The 21,818-nt window shown below is 41.7% G+C and overlaps 1 protein-coding gene across 1 annotated transcript in view; it reads right to left on the reverse strand.

Annotated features, from left to right (window-relative positions):
- The window catches only part of GLDC (glycine decarboxylase), a 38,021-nt gene extending 20,694 nt beyond the window's left edge, over positions 1-17,327 (reverse strand). Inside the window, exons 1-6 of the mRNA NM_204322.3 lie at positions 17,083-17,327; positions 16,923-17,001; positions 9,332-9,467; positions 2,417-2,581; positions 800-877; positions 53-200 (exon numbers count right to left, since the gene is read on the reverse strand). Coding sequence (NP_989653.3) covers positions 53-200; positions 800-877; positions 2,417-2,581; positions 9,332-9,467; positions 16,923-17,001; positions 17,083-17,307 — 831 coding nt within the window. The 5' untranslated portion in view covers positions 17,308-17,327. The remainder of the gene's footprint in view (positions 1-52; positions 201-799; positions 878-2,416; positions 2,582-9,331; positions 9,468-16,922; positions 17,002-17,082) is intronic.
- Positions 17,328-21,818: the final 4,491 nt, after the last annotated feature.

A 21,818-nucleotide genomic window follows, 5' to 3' on the forward strand; every position in this document is an offset into this window, starting at 1 on the left:
CTGCTTTATGCGTCAGAGTGAAATCTGATGAGGCAAGTAACATTTACTTTACCCCATTCTGATGCGCTCTTTCAATGAGTTCAGAAAAGTCTTCCACCTTCCCCTCGGTGTCTGGATACTGAAATAATACCCCACTGACATCCTTTCCACTGAAATCCATCTCATGGGGTAATTTGAGCTCAGTGATAACACCTGTATAACTGGAAAACAAAAACATGTTCAATCCAATACGTTCAAATCATTCCCTGCCTGGAAGTGATATTTCATACATTATTTCTGTGGACTAAGGAATCTTTTCTTTAACATACATATAATTGATCCTGCTCAGCACCAACAAACATTCAGAAGGTTCAGAAAGAATGAATGCATCTGATAACTTCCAGAAACAAGTAATATTTTTTGAAGATAGATACTTCAAACAACAGAATCAGTATGGATTTAGTTTTCACTAAAAGAGAAGTTTTACTATCTCAGCTTAGTTATTTCCCAGCTAAAAAGAGCTGAACAAACTGAGTTCAAAAAGCAAATACATGTATCTGCAGAAAGAAATTACAGGAAAAAAAAATATTGTCTTGTTATCATATGTTTAGTCTCTTTTTAAACATGTTGAATTACTTCACAGTTAAATTTGAATGGAAAATTAGAAGCAATGCCAAATGTTAACAGATTTCTGCTTCTATTTTGCTGAGAAAGCATAGTCCTATTGTTCAAGCATGTTAAGCATATCATGTAGAGGTGTAGATGAAAAATGATTCAGTTTAAGCTAAAATATACTGAGGAAGATGGAGAAGAACATTACTTTGCTCTAGTCTGGACCACTGCTATAGTCTGTGGGTGGCATCGGGCATCTATATAGAACTTCCTTCTTTTGTTTTGCCTGTTAAAAAAAAAAAAGGAAAAAAAGAAGAGACATACTAAGAATATATTATTTTCTATGGAATTGAAATTAACTTGTTTTCTAAATATTAGTTTTCTTAAAGTAAAAAGGCAGTTGCAAATTCTGATGTTCCTAACTGGGTTAAGTGTATGATGGAAGTTCTAGTCAATTTAGAATAACAAAGTTCATTGTAGGTACCCCAGTGAGATTCAAACATAACAAAAATTAAAGCAGGTTATGAAACAGGGCCAGGAGCCCACTGACAAAGCAGCAAGAATACCTTCACTCACAAATACTCTTACAAAGGAATACAATTGCATTCTCCAGTACAGATTCCCCATGTTTCCCTGGATAACCAAACAGCTGCTACTGATACAGTAAAACAGAACCTTGCATATTTGCCTGGTTTTCTCCAGTAAAATGGCATGACTTTATATCAGGCTGACATTTTGAACAACAGTATAGTCTCCTTCTTGATAACAAAGACCTCCAGCGAACTTCAGTAACCCCCCTTAGACTTCATTTGATTTGCAGATTCCTTTCAAATACCCTTACAGTACAATTTCCTAGAAGTATGTTTGGATACGGACATGAGAGACTGATGCCATAGACTGTTAGGTTATGGGATGAGTGCTCCTCTGCAGCCCCATAAGGGAGCACTACAAGGCAAGGGCAGATGGGGACACCAAGTCACACCCTGTCCTTACTACTCCCAGATCCATCTCAGGAGACACCAGCGCACCAGAAGCCACCTCTGCAAGCACAGAGGAAGGTGGGAACCCAAGATAAAGGCTCAGAGGAAGGGATACCTTTCCTGGCAACCTCAGGTCTATCCCAGAAGCATGGTATATATTATGGGACACAGCAGAAAGGCGTTTCAGGGCTTATTATGGGATATTAGGAGGAGGAATTGAAGGAAAACAGATGTAAGTGATTTGGGGAGAAATAAGTAAGAAAAAATTGGGGAATAATAGAATAAAAGAGGCCAGCTGCGGGCTGGCTGATGTATTTAGTTGGCTAAGTCACACCTCTGAATGGTGTAGTCTTCCTTTCTTCTGGTTCAATTCCTTTCTTTGGGTGAGGCACTCTGTATTTGCAATGCATGTGTGTGCACGTGGGAGTCTGAGTGCTAGCATGAGCATCAGACCATGGGTAGTCAGAGGGTCCATGCATCCTTGGTGAGTCAACCGAAGACTGGAGCCTGGTTCTATAAGCCTATGAGGACTCATGTATGCTCAGTTTGCATAAATACTCCCAGATTTGATCCTCTTCCACCAAGGGTAAGCATTCCTTGCTCCAGGCTTTCACTCTAGTTTCTGGGTCCTTACATTCCTGAAGGCTTGAAACTTCTCAGACGCTCGCATTAACACTGGCAACTGCTTGTGAGGCTTACTAGCATGAGCCTTAGCTGCTCAGCAATCTGCTCAGAGCGAAAAGGTCACACTCAACTTCAATCTACTCATGTCTACACAGGTGAGATGACTTTCAAACACCAAATTCCTTCCTGCTGTAATTTAACCATAAATTTAAACATAGTACCTGTGACATAATTGCATAGCTTCTGCAGCAGCTGTCCCCTCATCCAGCAATGATGCATTAGCCACATCCATTCCTGTGATATCACACACCATGGTCTGGTAATTTAGCAGGCTCTCCAGTCTGCCCTGGGAGACCTCAGGTTGGTAAGGAGTATACTGGGTAACCCTGTGAGGAAAGAATTCGGAGTCTGGGTCACGGAACACCTAACAGGCTTAAACCATTAAAAAACAACAACAGCAACAACAACAACAACAAACAACAACCCAAAATGATATTGTTGAGTACGATCCACCAATTAGAAAATTTGTTAGAAAAAATTTCTTTTTAGGTTGTTGTAATTTATTACTCTCCTGGAAACCTGAGGGTATCTTCTCACTTCATTTTGGCTTGGCTTTTTACAGATGAATCACCTTCCTCCATTTTGAAAAGAGAAATTACTTCTAAAGCTATCATAGGATTGCTTCCTGGAGAAGAGAGAGGTGTATTAGGGTCAGAGTGTGGGAGAACTGAGTCATGTCACAGTGTCTGAATGAGGACGCTTATTTCAACCATATCTAATTATTGTTGTTATCTGTCAGCACACTGCTTCTGAAATCTTGTGCTTGCCAAGCACTTTCCACTCACAGGAGGAAAGGCACTTGGCACTCCTCAGCTTCAGGCTTAGCAACACACCACTTCTTGAGAATGGACAGTTAGCATAAGGGAACTGCAAGTAGACAGTTTTGAAAGAATTTCTACTCACAGGTTATAATCAAATAGTTTTTAAATGAAGTTTCTCCATTCTTTGTTGAATTATTTTTTAAACTCTATTCTTAAACTAAGCAGCTGTGAGTTTGATAGTTCTCAATCCTACTTCTCCAGCAGAGAAAGGATAACACACCAGATAAATGCTAAATGCTTTTATATAAATGCTTTTGAATGCTAAAAATGACTGAAGTAAAAGTTACCAGTTTGGGTGAGGACACAGAAAGTTCAGCTGTGAAATCTTCAATTGCAGTACCAGTGCAAATAACCATGGATCGTGTTTAACAGTTGCATATTAAATGATGTTCCTAAAGTCACTTACGAGTCAAATCCTTAAACATAAAACTCATTTTTGAAGTAAACCTTTGCACAAATCAAATCTAAGAAGTACACTAAACTATCTCCCATTCAAAACAACATTAAAAGAAAAAAAAAAAAAAAAAAAAGGCCAAACCAACCAGCATCTCTCTTCTGCCCAGGTTTGTTAGTGGCTGCTTTGCATGCAGAAGTCCAGTAGAATCAACATTCAAATTAAATTACTGTAATGACAAGGAATTAAAAAAAAAGGCAGTTTCCAGGGTTTTTTTGTTTGTTTGTTGTTTTTCCCCAACAAAATTGGAGGAAAGTACCATCTCCAGTTGATATCGTTCAGGACCAAAAGTGTTTCCGCAGACCTGGGCTCAAAAGTTAGACGGGTCATGACACAGGAAACTTTCCATGGGAGGCTAACAGAGTCTTTCTGGAGCCTGTGTCAGACCCGTCAGGAGTATAATATTAAATGGTTGTTGCTTTTGTAGCTATTTCAAACTTGGTTTTCTTCCCACTCCTGACCTCATCCTGCACTCAGAAATATTTACATAAGTATCAACTTCAAGACACAGAGGAAGGTTTAGAAAGACGCTCAAGTACTGTGTCCCTGCAAGGCTGGCATCGTCAGACTGGCATCAAAGCAAGCTGTATCCAGGAAACATGCTTTCAGCCAAGGGCTAGGCTGCTGATCAAAAATCCTGCCTTACAAAGGAGTAGTTTTTGTACATAGGAGCTGGGGTTGTTTTAGGTTTAACAGGAAAAGAGATACATTAACTGCAAAAATAACAACTACAGCTTCTTTATGCTGAAGTTAGCTCTTGCTTCTACTTCACCTTAAGAGATCTCCTTTGGGAAATACTAATGAAATGGCAGAATGTGCATAGACTCCATTATCAAAAAATACTCAGTGAAGCAGCTTCTTGATTAGTACTTGCAAGTGCACAGCCAATAAGATGTGACAGTGTGTCTAAGTTATTTCTTAACATGCGGTCAAAACATTTCACCATATATCTCCTGCAGGAATTTCTTCTATAGTCTTATTATATCTCTGAAAAGTTATTGTACCCATAAACAACATCACAATTCCATTTTATTATAACATATTTTCTTGCAGTTTTAGACATCCACAACACGAATCTCATGCATTGTCAGAGCTGGATTTATTTGCATTTCCACTCAGAGTTTTCTTTACGAGATCTGACAGTAAAGTTAACAGGAACGTAAATACAGACCTCTAGCACAATTTTAAGCCAATCTACATAAGCAGAATCTTACTCGTGGGTTTGAGAAAGCAGGATGGTCCTGTGATAGGCATGGAGTCATGCCAGCTTCCAGTCAAAGCACAGACACCAAATATACTGCCAATTTGGCATGGCCTGTGAGTTGCTTGTGCACCTTTCCATACCTGGTCTACAAGTGGAAGCTAACTGCTTCAAGTTTGTATCATATACAGTAATTGTTACAATGCAATGCATGAGAGCTAAGTGCTACTGGCTACTATGTCACAGAGGTGATGTTAAGATTGCCGATAATCTTGGTATGGTTACTTTGCTTCTACATACTTCATGTCTGTGGATAAAAAAAAATGAAATACTTCCGAGATCTCTGCATCGTGCTCCACTGCAAGGTGTTACAAAATGTCTCACAGGTTTTCAAGGCCTGATAGATACTCAATAATACTAGGCCTGCTCCAAAAGTAATGCCTCCTATTTTATTACATCGGTTCACAGTGTCAGAGGTGTATGGTCATGGCAGGACAATAGAGGTTGAATTTTTCCACCCATGTTCAGTTACACTGGGGGTCCTGGTGGACAAAAATCTGGATATGAGGCAGCAGCACATGTTTGCAGTCTGGAAGGCCAACTTTATCCTGGGCTGCATCAAAAGAGGGGGTGGTCAACAGGTCAAGGGGGAGATTGTCTCTATCTGAAATACTATGTCCAGGCCTGGGGCTCCCAGTACAATAAAGGAGTGCAGGATTGGGTCCAGAAGAGGACCATGAAGATGACCAGAGAGCTGGAGCACCTCTCTCATGAAAAGCTGAGGGAGCTGTGTTTGTTTAGCTTGGAGAAGAGAAGGCTGCAGAGGAGATCTCATTATGGCCTTCCAGTACTTACGGGGAGCTTATAAGCAGAAAGGGAATTGACACAGTCTGATAGTGACAGGACAAGAAAAAAAGCCTCAAACTAAAATAAGGGAAATATATGCTAGATATGAGGAAGAAATTCTTTGCTCAGAGAGTGGTGAGGTATAGGAACAAGTTGCCCAGAGAACCTGTGGATGTCTGATCCTTGGGGGTGTTCAGAATGAGATTGGATGGGGCCTGGGGCAGCCTGAGCCGGTGGGTGGCAGCCCTGCCCATGGCAGGTCATTCAGACAAGTGATCTTTAAAGTCCCTGCCAACCTAAGCCATTCTATGACTCTATTCCTTTGTTGCCATACAACAGATGGCAGCAGAGGGACAATACGATAAAATGGTGTCTGACATGCAAGTGCGTAAGAAGCAAAGGCACAGAACTGAATTCCTCCACACAGAAAAAATAGCACCCACTGACATTCACTTATGCTTGCTTAATGTTTCTGGAGACGAAACAGTCAATGTGAGCACAGTGAGGTGGTGAGTGGTGTGTTTCAGCTGTGGTGACAGTGGGTCACCCCCGCTGGTACAGGCCTAGCACACACACTCTTGTTAATTGCTGGTGAAGATGCACAGCTAATGGTGGTAACTATGTTGAAGAATAGAGCAAATTCTCAGCTACAAAATACTATCAAATAGTGTTATTGTGCTCTTTGTATCTGTTGCAGTTTCCATGGAAACAAAATAGGAGGCATTACTTTTGGTGTGATGTAAATACTATGCTGCTTTGATATATATCTTAATAAGAAGCTCATGTTAACATAATAGCCTGATCAGCCTATAAGCTGATTTCTGATGCCAAATATCCTTCATATCCTTAGTCTCTCATTTATGTTCATGTTATGTGAACAAAATTGAGTGCTACTAAGGCAAGAGTTCAGCACATTTGGTGGAAAAAAACTCATATGTGAAAATGGGAAATAGCAGAACAAACACTATGCATTCAAACCAGTAGACAGGTGACATATTTATGCAGTTGAGGGGCCTGTGTTGGATGTCATATAATGGGTAGTATGCACCCAGACAAATCCTCTGTCTACACTGTGTTCTTTAAAGATAAAGCAAGTATACATACTGACCTGCTTCTTTTTTTAAAAAAGCAGGCTAATATTTTTCTTCTTAATAACTCAGTAGTGTATGGAAAATACATGTAAGACATCCATCCACTGTTAGTATGGAACTGCTAGTTACAGACTGCCAGGAGCAAGAAATTGTTAGCAGCTAGTAACCAAGACCAAAAGCAAACCAAGTATCAAAAATAAGGGGTACCTACATACTACACACTGTGACCAAATCAAATGCCTCACCAAAAGGCAGGAATTTTAATTGCTGCATTCCAGTAAAGCCCTATTCCACTACAGAAGGTTTTCTGCTTATTTTCTTTGAATCAAACTGTTCGTTGGATATAAAACTGTATAAAGAATATCTACCCAAAAGGTTTTGAAGTAGCCTCTTTCATGAATATGGATCTTTTTCAAATGGGATTCAGGCTTAAAAGGAAAGGATGCCCAATACTTTCTAAAGCTGCTGGGCAGTTAATTGGGGTATGGTACTGTCAGACACTTTTGTTTAAAACTAGGCTTATAGTATCTCTGTTTGCAGTATACATTGTTGTCCTCATGCTTCAGGGAGTTCTGAAACTCCAGCAGCATTATTTTCTTAGCAGAATCTGAGATTTGGGAAGATGTTTCTGGCAAACTGAAAGAAAGCAGAACCACTACTGTGGGTTAGCAGGTTCATTTTCAGCTGAAAATACTTTGTTATAAACAATTTCCTTCTAAAATCTACCTTTGTGTTTCCTGCCTCCTTCTAGCAAGTTCAACTGCTTCAAAAAACTGAAAAGTCCTCCATTTCTGCACTCACTGACTTCTACAAGCATTCTTTTTCAAACTCATCTTGCAAGCCTTGCTCTAATGTGTGCCAAGCAGTCACATGAGAGAGCCAGAACTGAGCAGAAACAATAAAGCTGCACTTGCAGCATTTCCCTGGCTCTGTAACGCACAATGCGTTAGCACTGATAGTTAAACACTCAGATGACATAAGGAGAGCTGTGATTTCCTAAGCAGTCTCCATAAAGTCTGTATGGTTATAACATTTGCTTCCTCACATGTTCTCTCTTTCTGTCCTCCCAGCAAACATAATTCTTTTTATTCTTCTGTAGGTTTAGCTGTTAGGATTTTAGCTGTATAATTTTTGCGGACACTGCAAGAACAGATTTCTGGATACAATCTACCAGTCATTTTAATACTACTATGTAATTTGTTAGGATTTCAAAATATACAGTTCCTTTCGGTCCTCTTACTACCATCTTTAGCAATTGGTTATTTGTTACACTCTACTGAAATACTTATTTTATGTGTTCTGAAAAAGAGGACAGGGGTAAGACCAAATAAAATTTGGTTTATATACACTGCATAGATTCCTTAGATCCAAAAAGTGCAACTCTGAAGTCAATTTAGAAGTCTGAGACACACATAAAGCACTCAAAACAAATACTTCAAAGTCTTGGAAGTTTGCAGATACAAAGATCCATCTGTGGAAACTCAAAACTCAGAAGATTAGTATCTAAGAAGCAGATTTTTACAACCTCTACATATAAATAACCTTTAAAAACTGCTTCTATTAAAATCAATTTTATTTGGTAAGATGACAGTTACTGTCTTAATATGGTACAAAAAAAAAGGTTGTCACTGACTTCAGATAAGGGAGCTTCCAAACCAAATGAGACAATGAAATGTACCAATGACATTCTGTGTCATGCAAAGTGAGACTCCACATCAATTTTAGTTTCTCTAGTGCATCTGAGTTACAGTTCCTTAGAATAATATCAGTGGTAAATGAACGTTTATAAACAAGCCTTAGCGCTTTTGTCAAGAAAAGACCATCAAGAGACAAAATCCCACTTTCATTTAGATTAATGTTGTTTATAAAATACAAATTAGAGCAATAAAAGATTTCTTTACATTTGAGAAAAGTCAAAAGCAAACGAGTCCAATTCAAGTCCATAAGTCAGGCTTGTCTCAAAAATCTGAAGCATCCATTGAATTGTGAGATCAAAATATACTCTGTTCTTTCAAAAAGAAATTATCAGCTATCACTGTCTACCTATATTCAGGCATCAGCTGAGTTAATTATTTGTTCAGACAAGAACATACTTTGTGGATACAGATTCACTTTCTTGAAACTTTGATTTCAGAGAGGAAAAAAAAAAGATAGAAAGAATTTTAAGATGAAAAGCCTCTGAGATTTCCAAGGCTGCCTTCTACCTCATAAGAAAACCATAATCAAACTAATGCACGCTATTTAACTACAACCAACCAAACATGCAGTGGAGGAGGCTGCTTCTCTAGTTTTAAGCAGAGGCTGTGAAAGATTTAAGTTCAAGAACCAAGATTTTATACTTTCTTTAAAGCAAACTAAAACATTCTAGGTTTTGTTAACTGTATATAGAAGTTGTGACTTCTAGGTCAGTAAAATTCTATGATTCTATGAAATATTTTACAGAAAAAGTATCTTCTAAAGTCAAAGAATTTTCTTTCCTCTCTCTAGCTCCAATAACAGCAACACAGTTCCTGCCCCTACACACTACACTACTACCTAATACAGAACAGCCCTAATGATAAAAATAGATTTGGGCCATATCTGTCTGCAGTAGTTATAAGGTGAATTTCAAATGTGTTGAAATTTTATGAATACGTATTTAGCAAGAAAATGTTGTACATTACCATCCTGCGTTCTCCAAAAGGTTCCGTGCAATGGGCTGTGGTACTGAGCAGTTGTAATAACCCATGCCTATATAGGACCTCCATATCTTGTTCTTGCTTGCTATGTTGTATAAGGTTTCAAGGATTTCATTTTCACCTAATTGAGAAAAAACTACGTCAGAAAACTTCAGTCACACATAACACTAGCAGATTTTAACTAAAATGCCTTGTATAAATATGCCCTCATATAGAAACTTACCAGGAGTGACTGACATACGAACAATAACAGAGTAAGGCCAAAATGTTAAAACATTATGGGAAAGTTTAAATTCTACAAAATACGAGCATTTGTCCCCATTAATTTCAAGAAACAGCTGACACGAATAGATTTGAACTGAAATATTTATATTACTTTTCCTCAATTGTCCTTTCACATTAATCAGATTTGACAGCTCAGTCATAAATATTCCACTTTTGGCAGTTACTCATTTTCAAAATACTGAGTGCCCTAAAGAACAGAAATCTCCTTCTCTCAAGAAAATGCAAGTCCACCACTGTGGAAATGATGATGAGAGAAACATCTGTAGGCAAACGCCTTGTGGAGTTCTTTTTGCTTTAAGGCAATGCGCGCTCTGAGTTTTTTTGCATATGCGTTACAGTACATCTCAGAAGGGACCCCTCATCAGACAACTTTTTTTTCCCCCCTTCACAGACTTTAGACACTTTCCCTAAACAGTTGATAAAATGGGAAAGTTTTATTCATTCAACATTAAGTTTCCTTCATCGGTTCGTTAAAAAAAAAAAAGTGTGAATGACATTTCTATCTTAAGAAATTCCATTTAATACTAGCTTTGACATCAGTCCGCCAACCTAGTTTAGCAATTACAACAGAATGCGTTTCAAGTGCCCAGATGAAAGGTGTATGCACGTCCTGTCCTTCCCAGCTACAGTCCAGTTCTTGCTCTTCCTTCAACATGCTTCTCACTGACTGTATACCCATACAAAAATCATACCCCGTCAACCCCTCTAGCAAATAACTCTAACCAACATCAACCAAAAGGAAAGATTTACCAAATAAATTATTAACAATTACCTTAGTACTTGATGATGCAGACAGTGGTCAGTAAGCTTTGTAACATTATGTGGAGGGATAACCATGCCCAGCGTAGGAAACCTGGCTGAAACTGGACAGCAAGCCTACTAGGTGAGGTGCTTGGAAAGATTTTTTTTCTTTTTTTGTAACTTTTCCCCAATTCTGACCCTGGAAACTGCTGTGCAGCAGCAGTACAGTAGTTGCACTAAATTATTCTGTCTGTTCTGCATTGCAATCTGAAAGTCAGACTTGGGAATATAAGGCTATAAATCACCAACGCAGAAAAACCTGAGCCCTGGATATTTCAAAACTTATTTCCCACTGTGGGTTACTCCACCAGAAGAGGTCAAACCGAACATTTGATACTCTAGAATCTGCTGGCAAATTATTTTCCATAGAAAACATCGAGTCTGTGAATTAATATCTTCTGCAGACGTAGGAAAGATACGATCATTTCAGCTCTGACTTCATAACTCATATTTCTTCTTTTACTCCTAGAGCTGACATTTAATTTAATATGTAAAAAAATTTTTTTTCAAGTAATTTCTTCCACAGTCTCCTAAATGGCAATAATGCTTCTATAAAGGTGTTTTTGTTTGTTTTTTTACAGATCTTCAGTTTCAACCACAACGTTCGTTGTTTGTGTGCCTCTTACTCACTGTTACGTTTAACATATAAAGTTTCATTTATTGTTTTTGGTGAACTGTTATAATTTTCCTGGAGATTCAGGAGTCCTGCATTCATTTGATCTCAGCAGTGTCCAAAGCAAAGTTTCTAAAAAGCAGTGACAGTTCCACTCCCCCATACTCCTCCTATTCTGCTTATTCCAGACTTTTTTTTACTACTTTTACTTTTTTTTTTTTTTTTACTACTTTTACTACTTTTTTTTTTCTTTTAGTGAAAGCTTTAGCACTACTGATGCTTTCTTCTATCATTTGCAAGCCAAAAAGAAAGACGGTTTTGTGTTTGGTTTGAAGGGGAGTGTTGCATTCTTGCAAAATTCTAACTTCAGCAATTTTTCAGAAATTCCAAGTCTTTGTTTATTTGACTCCAAATTGAGTTGAAGGCAGAGGCTGGCTATCATTTAACTTGCTCACTAGCCTGATGTCATACACACAATACATTTAGAGCATGAATTCCATAGTGAGCACGTACCACAAATACTGTACTATATGCTGATAGCACTCCCTTTGCTTGCCGCACTGGACATGTAATCTAGAAAGTTAAGAGTTACTCCTCAGCAAACACAGCTAACAACTATCACATGCACACACTGAACTTTTGCTCCCTGAAATAACACTGACATTTCCGTACTGATCCAAGGAACAAGGGAAAGAGCCTTAGTGAGACCGTAAGCAGCTCAAGCAGCAATTAAACTTCCAAGCAAAAGGCAGAATGGCATTCACCTGGAAGAGCTGCACAGGTAGACCCCAACACTGATTTTAGGTATAGTTGTATGAGTTATCACTGGAGACAGTTAAATGGTTACTTTTAATCAGGGTCCTCACGCTATGGCAGGGTGAAGCCCGGCCTGAGCCCAGCGAGGCCTTCTCTGGACAGGGTGGGACTGCGGAGCTCCAGGAGGCCTCACCAGATTCAGCAGGATGCCATATCCTGTTACCCATCAGCAGCAGCTCTGACATTCCCCACTGCACCCAGCCTAACTTTTAACAGCATGTTCCCATAATGTGACCTGTGAAATGGGTCTGGCATTGCACTGACTGCTCTGTGTAAATGACTAACACTAGTAGTAAGGCAGAACAGCGAGGAGTAGTCCTACATATACCTCAACATCCTTTTTCATATTCAAAACCAAATGGCCAAGTTCTCAGTTTGGTAGGCAAGAGCATGACTAAATCCAGAGCATTACAGATTCTTTCTGCTGCATAATATACAGACTTTGGGGCATGCATAGCAGAACACTGTATTCTTGTAAATGTTTGTTTAAAGTTACTATATTTGAACAAGACTAGTATTTCATAAAAATTCAAAACATGTGAATTAAAAATACCACCCAAGATACCTCAGTGTTGGGTTTCCAATTTCTTTAAGCTCTCCTCAGCAATGAGAGAGATAAAGAAATACCCAAAATGTGGAAATAAAATGCGATAAAGAATTGACTACTGCTAACGGGGAAGCTGGCCATTGCACATGGATATTTTCCAGTTTTCTAAAACAACGTGACTGGAACATCTTAATCTGAAATTCACTTCATTGGCAATAGTCTACAAATCCTTTAGGAACCTTATTCAGCAGAAAATAAAATTGCCAGGTAAGTTACTGCAGTTGATCTTTATTCCCCTCACCATTACATCAGATAACACGATCAGAGATAGTACCCAGAAGAAAGTTCATTGATCCTGCACTACTCTTATCAAATAACTGAGGCAAAAACTCAATGAAGTTCCCACTAGGAGTTCAATGAGAATACTTCAGGACTGCTACTGTGACATCCACAGATGGAAAAGGAAAAAGGTGTCACAAAAATATTAAGTGGGAACGAGTTATCTGGTCATAAAATGACAATACTGTTATTCCTGCTAATGTTTCAGTGGTTAGTGTAACCGTGTTGCTTTTCACTTGATATCTGCAAAAAAATATGGTACCCAACAAGGTTGGGAAAGGGGGAAGAATCAAGAGAAGAGGAGAAGACTGAGATACACAACTTAAAATCTACAGTGTGAAAGGGAGGAGTCTATGACTATGCCAGGCCTCAAACTTTTTCTTTTTTTTTTAAACCTTCTGATATCAAGGAAGCAAGATCTTCACAGCAGTTGCTACAAGAAAAAAGGGCATGATTTCTCTTGCATTAGCAATTAATTTAATCTTCTTTAAAAAAAATCACAATATACTGAAGTGAAAGAGTTTCAAAGCACTGTCAGACATGCACTAAAGCTGCAGGACAGCACAAGAGCCTCCTTCAGGTGCCGAGTCCTACCATTCAAAGGAAGGGCAGCACACAAACATGGTCTACTGCCCTCCCTCTTCCTCCTCCTGTTGCTTGGGCTGCCCACACTTACACAGTCTGTTTGGGCAGCAGAGGCAGCCTGGACAGACATGCTGAGATTTATCTGACTGCTTTTGACCCACATTCCTTCCAGAAATGTTTCGAATGGAGACTCAACTGGTCACCTACACAGGCTTTTTTTAAGTTAATCTTCGGAAATTCTGAAGTTCTATAATACAACTAGAAATATTTTGGAAGAAATCATAGTAGGTTTTGTGGACACATTCTTTTAACTGAAATCCTGAAACAGCGCAGAAATACACAGCATAATAAATGAAACTTGCATGTTAACATGAGCATACAATGGCAGCATTGCAGGGATAACTACCACTAATACACACAGTAGACAGGCAGGGATTAAAGGAGGATTACTCTTGCATACATTACTCTTCCTTCTGTCCTTCACTGCCAACAATGTCAATACTAGAAGAAATCTACCAGTAGAATACTAAAAGAAAATGAAAGACCATGTCTAACGTGGCTGCACTTCTGTCAGCACAGCTTAGCATTTACCAGTATAACTTTTCCATTCACACACAACCTAAGCCTCTAGACTACACTGGGTATTTGTCTTCCCTGTTAATATATTGTGTCTGTCAAGGAAGAAATGAAACCCGACTGAAGAGTGGGATTGCGCTAAGAAGCTTAGGAAATACAGCACATTTAAAAGCGGGGGGAAAAAAGCTTCTCCTGTGATAAGGCGTTTCATCTGGGAATGATGAAATGTGCTATAACATTCAAAGCAGCTTTTTAATAGCATCTGCAGCTACAGGAGGAATTATTTTTACTACTATTGCATACAGAGGGCAGAACGATGTTCTGACCTTTAGAAAACTTGTCACTTTATCAAGTGAAGGATCTGTAAAGCAAAACAATTTTTCCTATTGCCACTCCTAACCAAATTGGAAGACACACGTATATATCAGGCCTCCTCTCTGCAGGTGGCAGTTCCGCAGTTTACCTTAGCTGAAGAAACTCACCAGTTTACCTACATCAGCCATGGAGGTGTATGGCAACAAAAATTGCTCTCCTATGTAACCCTCAGGTCACACAGAATTCTATAGGAGTGCTCATTAGGAATGTAGCTATATTACTTCATGCTCACACTTGCAAAGCCTAAAGCTATAAAATCTGAAGAAAATTCAAACAATTACAGAGACACATGACACTCATCCAGGCATATTACTTGTGGTAAATGCATGGTTTTCTTAGGCTACATACCTAATTCTAGCCTTAAGTAACAACTTCAGTGACACTTCAGGGTAAGCTCAGCTGCATTTCCCAGTACAAAGGACCAGACTGAGTGAAACTGATTTGCTCAGCTATAGGCTGACCTAGGCAGTCATTATGGTTTGTCGTTTGCTTTTTTAATTGGAATTGTACAGGAAAAAAAAAAAGTAATACGTATTTAAACTATTAGGAATCAGGAACTTGATAAACTCTGTCATTGAACCACATTCTGAATTGCCTCGCCCTCTTCTCCCTTACGTGTATGATGTCTGGGGACAGTAGGAGCACCATCTTCACCCAACTGAAAAGAACGTGTTTAAGGCATGGTTTAGTGGGGTAATATTGGTGGTAGGTGAATGGTTGGACTAGATGGTCTTGGAGGGCTTTTCCAACCTTGGTGATTCTATGATTCTAGAATACAATAGAGTTCTCACGTTACTTTCCTAGCTTTGCTGTCCTTTTAATAGAAGGCAGCGGATAGAGAAATCATGTACCTTACTGACATAAGGAATCATACACCAGTGATAAGAAAGAAGTGTTCTCTCTAATGATGCATTAACAGGCGAGCAAACTTTACTCCAAATAGAGACCTCTGGGTCCATAATGTTCAACGAGAAGTTGCACAACTTTCAGTGCAGGCTTCCAACTTTCCTTTTACAAATCGTGGCGTTTTCTACTGCCAATGGAGTGGAAAGCTACGCAGTAAGTTACAAAGGCAGCCAGCCTCCACACTGAGGGGAGAACAAAGACAAGCAGCAGTGCACAGACAGAGGTTTTCAGTGCTTCATCTCTCTTGAGAACTCAGTGCACATAGCGCGAGACGGCATCACAGCCATGTTCTGTCAGAGTTTGCTGTAAGGGAACTTGAACAGCATAGCAAATGGAGCAAAACGCACTGTTAGCTCACAGGTCCCACTGCACAGTGAGAGCCTGTATGTAACAGGACGTCACTAATTCACAGTGACGTGGGAGGGAACCACTTCAAACAGACCAGTGTGCATTCACATACACAGAACTGCAAGAGGATTCTGGCTTAAGCCAGCATCACTGGCTTGGATTTTGTTAGCACACAATTACTGTGGTGCCAAACTGTGCTGTATCACAGTTCCGTGCATGTTAGCAACATCAAGTTTTGTGACAGTATTGCATATTAAATCCAGAAATAGGAGAAGTGGTTTCTTGAGATGTGATTATTACTGACAATCTACATTTACTCCCCGCCCCTTTTTACTTAAAAAAAAAATAATAATAATAATTTTAAAAGTTCCTTGCACTGGGGTTAAATAAAGACAACCCATAAGTCTGGGAGAATCCTGACCCACATATATTAACCATAACATGCTGAACAGCACTTGCAGCATTCACACAGATGAAAAGAAGTGACCAAATTCCTCCTCTCTCCCTGTTCCCACAGGATGGGAAGGTACCAGGAATTCAGTGCCACGGCACCCACGGGGTGTTTCACCAGCAGGACCCTCTCCCCTGCCAACACTAGGCCACACCCACACAGGCCTCAGCTTCCCCCTGCACTCCTGTTGCTGGTAGTAGTGGTGATGCCACCTGGGACTCACACAGAGCCCTGGAAGCCCGCAGGGACCTGGCAGCAAGGCAGAGGACCAACCGCAAGGATCCCATGCCTAAGAGCTTGGGCAGAGGATCCAGGTATAGATGTGAAGCTGACACTGATGGAAACACCTCTGGTACCTGAGCGGGCACTGCACTTTGTAAGTTTTGGTGGAATTGCTAAGTTTGGTGTGTTTTTAACTGTTTCCTTTGGTCCCTGTACACCCAGCGCGATGTTCGCACGTTAAGACCGCAGACACATCGATAAGTTCAAAGCGTCAGTATCTGAGGATTCACCAAGCCACACCAGTTCTGAACAGCAGCTCGCTGAACCGCTCTGTGCCTCAACAGCTGGCGGGGGGCTCCGCGCTGCCGCGGCTCAGCCGTCCCCCACTCACTGCCACTGCTCTCGGGCGCGGCTGTTACACGGAGACGCGGGTTTTGCACGCCGTTACAGCACGTGTACTGCTGCTCGGGAGAGGGGAAGGACACACAAAGAAGTCTTGCAGACAGATGGCAGCCCACCCGAAGCAGCTCTCGGAAGGCACGGCTTTTGGCCACGCCTTTCCCTCCGTATGGGGCTCCCGGGACAAAGCGGTGGCACCGCACCGCCGGGAGCGGACTCGCACAAGTTTTCCTGAGCGGGGCGGGGGGCTGCGGGGAAGGGAGGGGCAGCTGCCGAGAGCGGAGGCCGCCCGGGCGGCAGCGGGGCCACTTACCGACGTGGTCGTCCATCCTCAGAGGTCTCCGCAGCCGGATGCTGGCCGGGATGGTTTTATCCATCAGCTCCTCGACGCTCTGCAAAGAAGCGTCCGCACAGCGTCGTTAGCCGCCCCGCACCGCCGCAGCCGCGCGGCGCCCCGTGCCGCAGGCACCCACCTGCACCCCGACGGCGCTCAGCATCTCCCGCTTCTCCCGCTCCCGCGGGCCGATGTGCCGCCGGCAGAAGTCATCGTGCCGCGGCAGCAGCTGCTCGATGCACCGCGCCGCCTCGCCGCCGCCCCACCGCTGCTGCTGCCGGCGAGGGCCCCCCGCCGCCGGCCTCAGGTGCCGCGGCGCCCCGCGGGCCGCCAGCCGCCCCCACCAGCGCCCGCAGCTCTGCATGACCCCGGTAACACCGCCCCACCGCCGCCGTCCGGCACCACGCTTTGTGGCCGGGGAGGGCGGTGCGGCGCGGCCCCCGCCGCCAGCGCCAATGGGGAGGAGAGGCGGTGCCGCGCTCGCCCCGCCTCGCCGCCACCTGATCCCCACGCCCCCGGCCGAGTCGACCCGACCCGCTCGGCCCTGACCCCGCTCCGGCCGCGCGGGGATGCGGAGATGGCCGGGCTTTGCGTTGCCCTCCGGCCCGGGGCTGTCGGAGCAGATAAGGAAAGATTCATCCCACCCGGCGCTTTGTGCGCATCTCTGAGGAGGGGGCAAGGCTGCACCGCGCCTGGCCGCACCACCGATGGCCATCTAGTGTGCAATTCTGCTGGGCTGCAAAGGGCCACCACAGCCTCCATCTTCTCTTAGTTTTGCAGCGCTAATAAATTTTCCCAGAGGACCCAGCAGTTTAAGATGGCACTGTGCTGCTGTGTACGTACACATGCATTGCTGTGTCTTCATCTGAAGTGTTCAAACCCTTAACACTGCCCAGCACTTTGTACCAAAATCTTTACAGTGCCCTACAGTGAACATCTGCAGGTGGCTTGGGCAGAGATGCTGGTGGTGTTACCTTGCTGGTGGCCACAGACAGCCAAAGACGTTCTGGCAATTTTATGCCCTTGACTCGGGTGCTCTTCAAGACAAAATGGATGCAGTGTGCAGGAGCACCTACAGCTAGATCAGGTTGAGCCCTGACCAGCCTGAGCATTCATGTCTCCAGGGATGGGGCATCCACCACCTCTCTGGGAAACCTGTTCCAGTGTCTCACCACCTGTATAGTAACAGATTTCTTTCTTAAGTCCAGTCTAAATCTCTCCTTCTTTAGTTTGAAAAACTTGTCCTATCACAGCAGACCCCGCTAAAGAATCTCTGCCCTTCTTTCTTATAACCCCCTTTAAGATACCAAAAGGTATCGCGTCTCCTGGAGCCTTCTCTAGGCTGAATGGCCCCAGCTCTTACTGCCTGTCTTCCTAAGGGAGGTGTTTGATCCCCTGGATCATTTTTGTGGCCCTCAGCTGGACGCACCTCAACAGGTCTGCATCTCTCATTTTTTTCTCATATTCTGACCATCTTGTTCTCCTTTCAAGGCACAGTTGGTCTTTGAGAGCTGTTTTCCAGCAGAGCTTTCAGAAGATAGAATTTGAAGGCACTTAATTTTTTTACAGATGTAATTTTCATTACAGGTGTCTGAGATCTCTCTAATCAAGGCAATCACTCTTGTAGATAATCAAATCATTATTGGATGGTATTTCCTTTGCTGCTTTGGGATGAATTGAATAGATCCAACATTGATAACCAGAAATTTGGGCTCAGTTTACTTAGAATTAATGCTGCAAACATAATTATTTAGATAACATTATGCAAATCATGGATATTATTTCTGTACCATGGATCACACCTTTTAAACCTCATCCTGGAGCAGTTTTCATGGTGCACAGGTGGCTCTTTGTTATGTGCTACAGAAAGCCCCAGGAAGGAGCAGCAGTTGAGAAATCTCTAGCCACAGGCTGGCTCCAAACCCCTCAGGAATTCATGCCTCTGGCTTGGTGTGAAGCAGTAAGAAAGGCAGTGGGGACAGAGATGTCAGGGATGGATTGCCATCTGGCGCCGTGCCCTGCATAAGGCCATCAGCAGGCATACTGCACATCTGCTCCCACCTGCTTCAGCTTGGGGTGACACTGGCTCAGAGGGCAAGGTATCAACTGGAGCTGAGTTTTCTGCTGTTCAGTTCTGCCTCTTTGCAGACAGAATCCATGTAGTTACAAAAGTCTTTCTGTATTCACAAATAAAACCACAAGGTGGTTTTTGAGGAGATGCCAACTTTTAAATAGAAAAACAATAAAAGATAAAGTATATTCCCAATAGATACATTGACTTCGTCGTAATTGCATGATGGTTTTTGCTGCTTGCCTTCTGAATAGAATGAGATAACTAATCACTTATTCGAGAAAGTATTTCTTACAAATAAGTCATTATAGACGGCTCATCTGTATTAGTAACTCTCCTAAGATTGTTTGTTCAAATGGGACCATGTACTGCTCTAGAAAGTGCAGTCTGGAGAGAATACAGAAGCCTATGGGGAATCTCAAACCATGTATACTCTGTCCACATTGCTGACTCTTCTAGAACTAAATCCAATTTTAGTTCAACTTGAAAATGATGCCTGGGAGGGGCAAGACTGGAGAAATGTGCAGGTGAAGAAGGCTGCAGTCTCAAGGCATAGCCACTTCGTCTGGAAAGCACCACAGCTGGAGTGGTTGGTTGATACTAAGCTTTCTCCTTTGGAAATTCAGCATAGGCAACGTGCAGTCACTTTGGCAGAGATAGAAGCCTGGCCAATCTTGAACAGCTGGCCAACTCTCTGGTTGCCTTCTGAAAACTGCATGATGGCATTAACAATCAAAATAGGAATCCTGAACGAAGAAAGGAAGTGATAGAAAATAATAAACGATAGAGTAAGCATTCTGATTCAGCTCTTTTTTTTTTCTTTAGATGACAATTAATCATTTTACAAGTAGGTATCAGAGAGACTGAGAATTTAATACTGACTGAGACCTGCAGCAAAGTAAATTTTTTGAATCAATAGCTTGTAGAATGGCTGTTCAAATAGGAATTGAACAGCATACTACCTTGAGCCTGGAATGAGAAGATAGCATTTTAGGCCTCTCAGAGGCTGAACATATCTTACAAATGTGAGCTAAAGAAATGCAATAAAGATGAGTTGTTTAGGAACACTGAATACAGTGATCGTTGCAGCATAGCGGGAAGACAGTGGCAGTGGAATAGGTAGGGGTATTGTTGAAAGCGTAACAGTTGTCCATAATTGTATATAAAAATGAATTTCAGAAACTTGAAGCAATAGAAATAGCAGTTTTTGCATGCATATCATAAGAAAGGAAACTTCCCAGAAGAAGAGGTAGGATTGCACTGTCTTCCTACTAAGACTATTAAGTTGAAAAAGTTCAGAGATGCTTATGTATTCACCTGGTGAACAGACATCACTCAAGTAAGTAGCCAGAGCTTGGACACCCAAAGCTTGACCTTTGATATGATTCTGTGTAAGTGCTACGATGTATGTTTTGTTGGATAAAGCACAATTAGTTGGCTGGTGTCATGAAAAAAATGCATAGCAGCAGCATAACTGAACCTGTACAGGAATATTCCCCTGGTAAATTGCTATACAGTCAATGAAAAACAGCTTGGAGCAACCCAAAATATAATGGTCAAATGGCCTAGAATATATTTTCTTCATAAACCTTCTGCACTTCTGAAGACTATTTCTGACACTGTCCAATTGCAGGTGCCTAAAAAGGAATACAAAATAGGTAAAAAATGGTATAGGTCCTAAGTATTTCATCAGTCAGTTAGCACTATGAGAATTCTCTATAGATAGATAGATAGATACATGGATAGATAGATAAAGAAATCTCAGTGAACTTATTTCTCTCATCTGCTGAGCTGCAACCAAACACTGTAAACTTCTAGTGAAGTACATAGGATGCTCCTAAAGTAATGTCTCTCATTTATTTCCATGCAAATTACAGAAGATACAAAGAGCACAATGACACGATTTGATAGAACACACTCTTAGATGCAAAATACTGTTTTTCAATGTAGTCAACACTATTAGCTATGCATTTTCACCAGTGATGAACAAGAACACTTATACCACTCTTACACCAGTGGCAGTGACCTACTGTTGCTGTCACCACTACTGAAACACGCCATCACCACCTCACTGTGCTCACATCCATTGTTTGGTTTCCAGAAATGTTTAGCAAGCGTCAGTGAATGTCAATGGGTGCAATTTTTTCTCTGTAGAGGAGCTAAATCACACTTCTTCTTCATATGCATGTCCATGTCAGACATCATTTTTTCAGACTCCCCCTCTGCTGCCATCTGTCACACACCAACAGAATGCATGGGAATATTGGTGGGATTGTTCAACCTCTACTGCTGTACCACCAGCCACCACCTCTGACACTGTGGACCAGCATAATCAAATAGGAGGCATTACTTTCGGAGCGCTCTTCGTCAATCTGATGGGTTGTTATTCAAGATTAGTCACTTTACAATCCTTTATTTCACAGCCTGCTATTCCTTAAAGCCATGAAAAACACTTAAAGTAGTAAGGACGCTGCAACAAGTAAAACAGTACAAAACATGTAGGTACCAGTGCAGACTGACTCTGACATATGCTGACTTCTGCCCTGATGTAAGATTTTTTTCTGTAGAAATTACTCAACAGAAACATTTTATTTTTTTTCCTGTTGAAAAGATCACCTCTGCTGCCTTTTAAAAGAAAACTATCAGCCATGACCAGGGCTTTCAAAGGTCTCCGGTATATCAGATAAGGAATGCCTATCAAATAGCCTCTTAATCGCCAGCCTTATCTGGAAAGTCAATCCAGATAGAGGACATCCTCATTAACACCAATCATGAAATCACTTTACCAAGCAGAAACACAAGAT

The sequence above is a fragment of the Gallus gallus genome, chromosome Z, assembly GCF_016699485.2.
Source record: "Gallus gallus isolate bGalGal1 chromosome Z, bGalGal1.mat.broiler.GRCg7b, whole genome shotgun sequence".
In the NCBI taxonomy this organism is placed as follows: Eukaryota; Metazoa; Chordata; class Aves; order Galliformes; family Phasianidae; genus Gallus; species Gallus gallus.